The sequence below is a fragment of the Lolium rigidum genome, chromosome 3, assembly GCF_022539505.1.
Source record: "Lolium rigidum isolate FL_2022 chromosome 3, APGP_CSIRO_Lrig_0.1, whole genome shotgun sequence".
Taxonomy (NCBI): Eukaryota; Viridiplantae; Streptophyta; class Magnoliopsida; order Poales; family Poaceae; genus Lolium; species Lolium rigidum.
This window is the reverse complement of record NC_061510.1, coordinates 130,541,318-130,552,110: the sequence shown is the minus strand read 5'-3', so window position 1 is coordinate 130,552,110 and position 10,793 is coordinate 130,541,318. Positions and strand designations below refer to the sequence as shown.

Below are 10,793 nucleotides of genomic sequence, written 5' to 3'. Positions count from 1 at the left end.
AGTCCTAAACGGGATGTTCCTAGAATCAACTTCATGTTGGTTTTTTGGCCTTGTTTAGGATCGGCTTACGAGCACCGTGCGTGGCCGCAAGGCCCAACTCCGGAGTAGGATGATCCGATTATGCGGTGAAAACCCTAAATCGTCGTAGATCTCATTAGCTTCATCTTGATCAAGCAGGACCACCAAGTATTCGTGCACCCCGTACGGATCATGGGTGGATCGGCTCTTTGAGCCGATTCACTGTGATAACCCGAGAGCCGATCGAGGCTCGTATTTAACGTTTACATGTATGCCCCGGCAGAAACTAAGCGAGGCATCCTCATCACCTTCCCGACCAGTGCATAGGTCAGGTGGCACGCCCTTGCACTTCGCATCGCCGCGTGTGACCAGAAGAGCATTGCGGGCCGTCGCTCGGAGGGGTCTCAGCCAGCCGCAGCTCTAGGCTCTTCCCGGCTCTACGGTGTTGACAAGGCCGCTGCCCGCCGGTGGGTTTTGGCAGTCAACAGGTACCACCCCCTGGTATATGGACGGCACCGTTTGATGGACTTTATTTCTTGCATCCAAAGAGTGATAATCATTGTTGCCTCTCACATGTTAGAGCAGGTTGTGTAGGCGACGCAGGTGAATCCCAAATGCCTTAGTCTTAGGCATGAAGGCATACTTGTTGACGTTATCTCCCACGTTAGGGCGGGTGGAGCAAGGGGCTCTAGCATGCATCATGATGTTGGCGAAGTAGGTGCCGATAAACCTCTGGCAGAAGGGGCACTTGTACTCGTATCAATTCAGATGATCCTAATATGAACATGACAAAAAAGAAATGAAACAAATTCAATTTAACATTGGACACACGTATCTATTCAAAGTTAGTGAATCAAAAGATCATGCACAACGAATTTGTACACACCACCGGTTCACTAACCCCACTTTGAACATATGAATAATTTAAGTGCATCATTTAAAAATCATCAAAGGCACAACCACAACCCCCAAATGTTTAAAAATAACATAGTGAGTTTAATTATTTGCATGTCTAACTTGCATAAAATAACTAAATGAGTATAATTATTTGCATAAATTAACTGAGTGTGTTTACTTACTTACATAAATTAAGCGAGTGAGTTCAAAACTCTAATCCCCAAATCTAAAAATATCTCAAAAATTACAGAGCCGCCCTAGCTAGGCCGGCTGGGACTGAGAGATCGGTCGGAGATGGTACGGAAAGACGGCGTGAGGGAAGATAGGAGGATGGGTCAACTATCGGGATGCTCGCATGGATAAGAACCTCGTGAATGGGGTTCGTTCGTTTTCGCACGTAGTGGACCACAAGATTTGATCGATTCAATGGCTGCATACCCGGAGGTTGCTAGCGTCCATGGCCTGAAGCCCTGAATACAATCTTTTTCCCTTATATAAAAAAGCTGCCCATAGGAAAAATGCCGATGTATGCTGAAATCTGAAGAAAAAAAAGAATCTCACCGTCAAAGTCGACTCAATCGGTCCCTCCTACTCTATATATTAGTAAGCCTCGTTTGAAATTCATCATAACACACGCTCTCCATTCTCCGATGGATTATTTGTCTATAGTCGTTGCACTCGCTGTCACGGTTTCATCCATAGCCATCATTCACCTCCTGACCAGTGTCAAGAAGCCATGTCCGGCCAACCTGCCCCCGGGCTCCCTCGGCCTGCCGGTGATCGGGCAGAGCCTCGGCCTCCTCCGCGCCATGCTTAGCAACACCAACGACCAGTGGATACGGGACAGGATCGACAGGTACGGGCCGGTCTCGAAGCTGTCGCTGTTCGGCACGCCGACGGTGCTCATTGCAGGGCCGGCGGCCAACAAGTTCGTGTTCTTCAGCAGCGCGCTGGCGACGCAGCAGCCCCGGTCCGCCAAGCGGATACTCGGCGGAAACAGTATCTTCGACCTCCACGGCGCCGACCACCGGCGCGTCCGAGGCGCGCTGCTGGAGTTCCTCCGGCCGGACATGCTCAAGATGTACGTGGGGAAGATCGACGGCGAGGTGCGGCGCCACATCGAGGAGAACTGGGCGGGGCGCGCGACCGTGACGGTGTTGCCGCTGATGAAGAGGATGACGTTCGACATCATCTCCGCTCTGCTCTTCGGCCTCGAGCGCGGCGACACACGGGACACCCTCTCCGGCGAGTTTGCGCGCGTGATGGAGGGCGTATGGGCCATCCCGGTGAACCTGCCTTTCACGGCGTTCAGACGGAGCCTCAAGGCCAGCGGCAGGGGTCGCCGGGTGCTGGAGGGGATCACGCGGGAGAAGAAGGAGAAGGTGGAGCAGGGCAAGGCGTCAAGGAACAGCGACCTCATCACCTGCCTGCTCAGCCTGACGGACGAGCATGGCGAGCGGGTCCTGACCGACGAGGAGATCGTCGCCAACGCCATAGTCGCCCTCATCGCCGGCCACGACACGACGTCCATCCTAATGACGTTCATGGTCCGCCAACTCGCCAATGATCCGACAACCCTCGCCGCCATGGTCCAAGGCAAGTAACCATTTGACTCCACTTACACGTTTGTGCATACGGCAAAAACAATCCATGGTCATGCTGTGTTTGTCTCTCGTGATACAGAGCATGAAGAGATCGCCAAGAACAAGGCTGACGGAGAGGCTCTCACCTGGGAAGACCTGGCCAAGATGAAATTTACGTGGCGAGTCGCGCAGGAGACACTTCGCACTGTCCCTCCCATCTTCGGCAACTTCAGAGTAGCACTCAAGGATATCGAGTTCGACGGCTACTTCATCCCCAAAGGATGGCAGGTCATCTCACCGTAGCATCACCCTTGTCGATGAACTGAAGACACAAACTAACTTTTGCCGTTTTTCAGGTGCTTTGGACAGCAAACGTGACGCACATGGACGCGAGCATCTACCACGAGCCGGCCAAGTTTGACCCGTCCCGGTTTGAGAACCAGTCAGTATCGGCGGCTCCGCCATGCTCCTTCGTCGCCTTCGGCGGTGGCCCGAGGATATGTCCCGGGATAGAGTTCTCTAGGATGGAGACGCTAGTCACCATGCACTATCTGGTGAGGCACTTCAAATGGAAGCTGTGCTGTAAATCCAACACTTTCGTCAGGAACCTCTTGCCGTCCCCGCTGCATGGCCTGCCCATCGAAATCGAGCACAGGATCTCTGCTTGACCGGCAATCAGAACTGGTAACTATACCAGCATTGAGGTCGGTCGCGTACAAACATTGCAGCATCAGATCTCTGTCGAAGTTGTGAGCTTTAAGCTCTTGATCCAGCGGTAACTGTGCATGTGCAATTGCGGATGCATGTGCAATTACACATCCATGTGTAATTTTCTTGTGCACGAATCACGATGCAAATTTAACGGTTGTCGAGTTGATCTAGAACTAACTTAATTCCCGATCAACCTAGAATTAGCAAAAGGGATAGGAAAATGTATTACTTCCTCCGTTTACTACTATAACATGTTTTAGATATATCAATATGGACTAGATATAGACTGAAATAAGTAACCTACACGCTCGAATGGGTCTAGAACTCTAGATACATGCATTGATATTTTTTTTGGAATGGTGTTTTGGCACATGCATATGCTTCCTTTATATTTAAATGCATCTTTGACACATTTTAAAATGTAAAAAAATTAGAAAAAAACATCCGTGTATGTGTACATCTTCACGTGATACACGCTCACAAAGTTATTTCATGGAAAATCGACTTGTTCTGTGGCGCGTGTAAAAAAGATAAATTCTAGTGCTAAAAATAAGGCTCTTCACAAAATATTTTTTCTCTTTTTTTACATAGACCACAAAAATTATCGGTTTTTTACGAAACTTGACGAACACTCATATACTATGGATATATACATGTAGAAATTTTTCAAAACTTTTTGACACTTCAAAATATATTTTCTTGGTAGAGGGGGCATATGCACTCCGATGCCGAATTGAGTTCCTGTTTTTTTTAGAATATGCACCCTGAATGATTTTATCATCTTGATTCAATGAAAAAAGGTTTTTTTTCCTTTTACAACCATTAGACACTCTGTGGAAATAAGTTGTGTTTCTACCCCCTGCAAGAGCCAATCCTCTCCTGATCTCTGGCGCCAAAAATTCTCTTCATTATCAAGAATTTTAAGTAATTCTTACTGTATCTGAACTTTTCTTTTTTATTTCACATGCAGACAACTTTTCCAGATTCTTCCATTAACTCAAAGTCATTCAGTTCTGCAGTGATATCTTTCTTCCTCTTTATATATTTTCCCCTCAAATTAACTCCCCACCCTTTTAGACCATTTTTGACATTTTTCAATTTTTCTGCATTTTTTCTAAGCTGTTTCTGGCCACCACAAGCTGCATCCAGATCCTATTCACCCTACCTAGAAAATCTTCTTCTAGGATCCATCTTTTCTCAAATCTAAACTCTCTACAACACTTAGTTTTTGCCTCCATTGTATCCATAATTAAAGGATTATGATCAGAAACATCCCTAGCAAGTTTATGAACAGTAGTGAGAGGGAAAATATCCTCCCAAGAACCTCTCACCAGCTGTCAAGATTCTCAAGAGTGGGATCTGCCTGATTGTTTGACCAAGTGTATTGACCTCAAGAAATATGAATCTCCTTGAGAGCACATGTATTTATAATGGAATTGAGCAAATCAGACCATTTATTGCATCTCATCAATTTATTTTTTCAGAGGAAAATCTTAGAATATTGAAAGCTCCCCCAATTAACAAGGGGATGGTTTGATTGCTATAGACATTTCCCAATTCAATCAGGAAATGTTCCTTGTCACAAATCTGAGCAGCATCATAAACAATAGCCAAGCACCATTTCAAATTACCTTGATATAAATTTTCCAACACTTGTATCACAAATTGTAAACATGGACAACCTAAAATCACCCAGGATACCACCACTTCTTCCAATGGAATTAACCCACTTCCAATCAAACTCACCTTTGGGATCAATCTTCCTAAAAAGAAGGAGGGTAATCTTTCTTGATGGTTTCATGTAAATCAATAAAGTCCAACTGTTGATCTTTCAGCAGGCTAGATCGGAAAATGCTCATGCCACTCTTACCAACCCCTCTGCAGTTTAAAGTTGCTCCTATCATATATGTTTTGGGTTTTTCTTCCTCCTCCTTGGGTGCCTTCACTGATGCGGCACTTGATTTAGGTGGTGCCCCTCTAGTGGCATCACCTCATTTAGCTAGTGATTCTCTCATCATCACCTTACAAGCAGCTTTTCTTTCTCTTTTTTACCTCCTATAAAACCCTCCTCATCATCATGGGCATCACTCATTTCCAGCAAAATAATCTACCTTGTTTCAACAGTGGCCACAGGTTTGTTCTGTGTGTCTACAATAGCATGTCTGCATTAATTCTTGTTGAATGTAAACCAAGAGATTCAATTCTAGCACTCATCCTGGAGATCTCTGCGGCTATTGCTCACCACCACCTGCAGCAATAGATAGCTTCTGATTTTTGTCATCACCAAGTGGATCACTGTTAAATGTCAAATGGAGGATTATCAACTTGTGACAAGGGTTTCCGATTGTCTGGTTATGACAAAGGCCTCAGTCCCGATGTCAGCTCTGGCCAAATTCCGCCGGGACGCCCCTCCTCGATTCGTCCCTATTCCGTTGCCGTGCCCGCTGGAGCTCGCTGCGGCCCGACGCGAGTGGCTGACAGCCTGACATGGCCGCCGCCGCAAGCTCGCCGCGCTCGGGTCGGGAGGGAGCAACCTCCGGGCGTAGGCAGGTCCCGTTCACGCAGACCACGTACGTAGAAAAGCCCTGATTTCAGGAACCGAGAGAGAAGGCATTGAATGGAGTAGGACCAGAGTCTTAAAATGACGCTTGCGGTTTTGCACAAACATAAAGCCGCCAGCTACCCAGCCTAATCGAGACGCTAACCCAATTCGCCCACCAGATTGATGGCCGCCTCGTCCTCGTCCCCGGACTCCGTCGACCTCATCCTGGTCGAGCCAGCGAGGCCGGGATCGCTGGTGGCCGTGGTCACCATCAACCGCCCCGACGCGCTGAACGCGCTAACGCGGCCGATGATGGTCTCCCTGGCCGCGGCTTTCCGGCGACTGGACGCCGACGACGGCGTTGCCGCGGTGGTGCTCACGGGCCGTGGCCGCTCCTTCTGCTCCGGAGTTGACCTGAAGGCGGCCGAGGAGGCGTTCAAGGGCGACGTGAACGACCCCGCCGCCAACCCCGTCACCCAGATGGAGCTCTGCCGCAAACCCATCGTCGGCGCCGTCGCCGGGTTCGCCGTCACCGCGGGGTTCGAGATCGCCCTCGCCTGCGACCTCCTCGTCGCTGGCCGCTCGGCCAAGTTCCTCGACACCCACGCCAAGTAAGCTCTCCTCGCACACTTATTTCTCCCATTCTCTGCCAGGCACTAGAACAGATTCTTGCGAGGTAATCACTCCTACCGCGCTCTTCTTGCAAATAGAATTACTACGTTGTGAGTGTCGTGGCAGAAATATCCTTCTAGTTAAAAGTTGGTGCTATTTTGCGAATAGGGTTAACCTTTTTCTGTATGGTGTTGTGATTCTTGTAAAGCTGCCACGCTCGGGTTTCAGGAAAATGGGAAAAAACACTAAGCTTTTGTGGTACAAAATTAATCTTCCAACTCAGTAGGGGGGAATCTTGATACTGAAGCTTATGTACTCCTACTGTCCTGCTACCTATAATGATAAATCCTGCCAAGATACATTACAATTGCCGTTGCACTGCGCACCTCCCATGTTGCTTAATCAACCTTTGGACAATCTGGTGTAGGGTTGGGATATTTCCTTCTTGGGGTCTTTCGCAGAAGCTCTCCCGTTTCATTGGGCCGAACAGAGCACGAGAAGTGTCACTAACTTGCATGCCTATCACTGCTGAAATGGGGGAGAAGTGGGGACTCGTTAACCACATTGTTGAAGACAGCCAGGTTCTGAGTAAGGCCATAGAGGTCGCCGAGGCCATTGCGAGGAATAACCGCAACTTGGTGATTCTATACAAGTCAGTTATAAATGATGGGCTTCAGCTGGACATGAAACATGCCCGAGCTCTTGAAAAGGTGCGAACTTAGAACATGCATGTCATAGCATATTTCTGTACTAGCTTAATGTACATTGTGCGATCAATTATTTTTGCAAACACATATATTTGTTGTTGTGAACCTAGTTGTTGCTCAAGTTAGTTAAGTTTGATTTAATCGTGTGCACAATTATAACAAATGATATGCTAGTGAAAAACTAAGCAGAACTAGATTGACTTGGCACACTAGAAATATGACATAAGACAGGATGGTCGTCTGCCGTACACCTGGGCATTCTTCGGGCCGGGCCGGGTTTCGGGCCAAGCCCGAAAAAGCCCGAACCTAATTTCCCAGGCCCGAGCCCAGCCTGGCCCGACATTCGGGCTTGCAAATCGGGCCCAAACCCAGCCCGAAGTGACAAAAGCCCGGCCCGGCCCGACAAGCCAAGCCCGAACTAGGCTAAAATCCTGTTTTCTTCAAGCCCGAACACGGCCCGGCCTGATCTTTGGGCTTCAAATTCACGCCCGAACCCGGCCCGACATGCAAGCCGGGGCCGGGCTGGGCTGCCCATCCCCATCTGTAGTCTGCCGTAGCCACTTGATAGTCCATGTTAGCCGAAATCCTGTAAGAACAACAAACCCTGAAAAAAATATCAGTGTAGAGTTAATGGGAAAAAACGAAACCGTAAAACCGTATACCCTAAAACCATAAACCGCAGCAAGATGTAGATGTGCTGGAAAACGTAAATTTTGTGTTCCCAAGAATTTAAGAAGACTTGTGTTTTCCTGGCTATGATTCTTGAAGATGGATATGTCTTTTGTGCTAGTTCTTCTTGGGATTGGAAACAAGAAGAACTGGAGATTTCTTTATTCATATTCTATTATTCTGCGAGTGCACCCTTCTCTTGTTATTCCACTAGAAAGATCTTTAATAACTAATTCAAGATACCATTGTAACTTATAACATCATGTAAGATGATGACAATTTTTTAAGGTTAGCCTACCTCCCATAGTGATATGATTCACCAATAACACCAGAAATCTTCTGTTAATATCTTCCTGCGGAGTTCTTTATCTGGCATGGTCAATCTTAAATAAGTTTTGAGAAAAGGAGACAGTTGGACATCCCATAACGGAAGTGATAGAACCACTCTCTTCACCCGTCACCTTCGGATCTATTGATCAAACCAACAATACAAACTCCCTAAGAAAATAAAGAAAATACATCGAGGTTCTGAGGGTGCGATCGTCTTCTTCATCCTGAATTGGTTGATGGCGCGATGCTGCCTCTCCATCACTGAAGCCAACTAGTCTTTGTTGATCACATACGGGAAGTAATCTAGGTCAGGGTCCTACCGGACCAACGCCTTGGAGAAGAAATCGTCGAAGCCACCGCCACTTGAAGATCCATATATCCATGATCCCAACCTACAAAAACCTTGCAGACCGCTGGCGCCCGAGGCTGCACGGCCCATTGCCCACACCAACGTGATAGAGAGGAGGCTAGAGGACTAAACTGCAAAGACAAACCCTGCAAACCCTAACCTCACCACCCAAATAGTTCAGTAGGAATCTATGCCAATGTGGCATCGACTTCGCCATAGCCGACATTGTCAATATGGAGAGGCTCGCAAGAAATTATTTGCAAGAACAACATTGTTCTAATGAAGCAACACCGTGTAGCCCTACGGAAAGCCCCATATGGTAGATTGGGGCCTCCCCGCACTCCCAAGGTGGTGGAGCCGTTGAAGGAGGAGGGGGCGGCGAGCTACTGGTGGAGGATGGTGTGGCCGCGAGGTGTGCCTAGAAAGTCGCCTCTCTAGGGTTTGGAGAAGAGAGGACGACTTGTAAATGAGTCCTATTTAATACTAGTGGGAAATGCTTCCAGTATCTTTTTAAGAATCTCGGCTTAGTTTTCTGCGGACCCTTAACCACAACATGTTCATGAAAAACTTGGTGAACTTACGATATATTTTGTGCAGACTTAAAATGTTTTTTTGGTAATAACAACAAATTATTCTAAGTGAATATTGTGCTTACCTGTTTTGATTGGAAACAGAACAAATAAATATGAATTTCCTTCTTGTTTCTAACTTTCTGTATTGATCACTGAGGACAGCCGGCCCTCTTATGTTAGCATTGCTCTGGTTTCAGGAAAGAGCTGTCAAATTTTACGGTGACATGACAAACGAGCAATTCGCAGACATGCAGAAGTTTGTGCAAGGCCGGGGATCTACATCAAAGTTGTAGATGCATTGTTCTGTATGTGTGTATTGATATAAAAAAATATATCAACTTGTATGTATGCAGCTACAGTGTGGTGATCTGATTAACTTTGAATGTAAGACAATGTGAATCTTCCAGTAATAGTACTTTTCTTTTGCGTGGAATTCAGAGTGCTTTATTCAGCTAAAACAGAGACCGAATAAATAATCAGCTTGAAGGCTGGCCACCAGAAAGTCAGGGATACAATCTAGCCAGCTGCTGGTCACCATCAGTGTTCAAGCTAACTTAGTACAAAGATGAGCCAATTGATTAGCTGACCTGGGAATATGCCCAATTAAAAAAAATGAAAACTACCAACTAGCTCTCCAAATTCCTGTAGAACTGGTGCCACTGCCATGCCTCTCCACACAATCAGTCTCCATCACCACATCAGGGTAGCCTCGTTGTTTAGCAAAAGTGACACCATCACGTAGTGTCTGTGCTTCGGAGATAAGAGGATCAGTATTACCTGATTAGGGTTTACTCCATGCTCTAAGATAGGCTGCAGAAGATCTTGACACACCTCTCGCCCCCTCCCTTGCGAGCTTTCATTGACAAACCACCATCTGTATTAATCTTGATTATATTTTTATCTGATGGTCTCCATCTATAGCCAGGTAAAATCACCACATCTCTTTTCGGAATTTCAAGAACTGCGAGTGCTTCTTTGGCCATCTTCACTTGAAACTCCCCTTATTACCGAGCTGTTTCGAGAATTCTAGATCACCCATATAATTGTAATTATTTTGGCTCGATCTGAATCAGAAAACCACATGTCACTAGTTATGCCACGTGACCAAGTACGAGGGACGAAAATTTTGCAACACAAAATTCATCCAGAACTAGGCTTCTTCCCAGAACTTCCGTCCATGCTTCCATTTGATCAAGTGATTTCTATTTTCGTGCTCTCAGGTCCTTAGTTGTACTCAGTTTTCCCCAACCCCTTAGTTTTTTCTCAGTTTTCCCCTCCTCTAGTTTAAAACACTAAGTGCTGGAACAGCCGGTAGCCGTCAGGTCAGAGGCCTTGAACGTTAGTCTGACCGGGTGGGCTGCACAGGGGCAGCTCCTCCCTAGCCGTCTCGTGCTGACGGGTAGGGTCAGGAGACACGTCGAAGCAGCCATCCATCTATCGCTGATGTGTGGGCCGTTTTATTTCATGATTTTATAGGCGATGCTGCCAATGACAAATGGGGCCGCTCTATAGGGCTGCCGCAGCCAATGACCAGTGGGGTCATCTATTTTTCAGGAAAAGACATATATTGCCGCTCTGTGGGGTTGCCTCAGCCAATGACCAGTGGGATCGTCTATTTATTTTTAGAAAATCATATATTGCCGCTCTGTGGGGCCTCCGCAGCCAATGACCAGTGGGGTCGTCTATTTTTCAGGAAAAGACATATATTACCGCTCTGTGGGGCTGCTGATTGCGCGTAGTTAACACGTCCGTTGGGACCCCAAGAGGAAGGTATGATGCGCACAGCAGCAAGTTTTCCCTCAG

The 10,793-nt window shown here is 47.1% G+C and overlaps 2 protein-coding genes across 2 annotated transcripts; both read left to right on the top strand.

The window, feature by feature from the left end:
* The first annotated feature begins 1,420 nt into the window (after positions 1 to 1,420).
* LOC124702330 (cytochrome P450 716B1-like) lies at positions 1,421 to 3,514 on the top strand. The gene is made up of 3 exons (XM_047234459.1): positions 1,421 to 2,511; positions 2,599 to 2,786; positions 2,855 to 3,514. Exons 1-3 carry the CDS (start codon positions 1,566 to 1,568, stop codon positions 3,164 to 3,166), a joined length of 1,446 nt encoding a protein of 481 aa, XP_047090415.1. The 5' UTR covers positions 1,421 to 1,565; the 3' UTR covers positions 3,167 to 3,514.
* A 2,318-nt stretch (positions 3,515 to 5,832) lies between these two features.
* LOC124698236 (probable enoyl-CoA hydratase 1, peroxisomal) lies at positions 5,833 to 9,423 on the top strand. Its single transcript, XM_047230744.1, has 3 exons — positions 5,833 to 6,362; positions 6,791 to 7,073; positions 9,188 to 9,423. Exons 1-3 carry the CDS (start codon positions 5,935 to 5,937, stop codon positions 9,281 to 9,283), a joined length of 807 nt encoding a protein of 268 aa, XP_047086700.1. The 5' UTR covers positions 5,833 to 5,934; the 3' UTR covers positions 9,284 to 9,423.
* Positions 9,424 to 10,793: the final 1,370 nt, after the last annotated feature.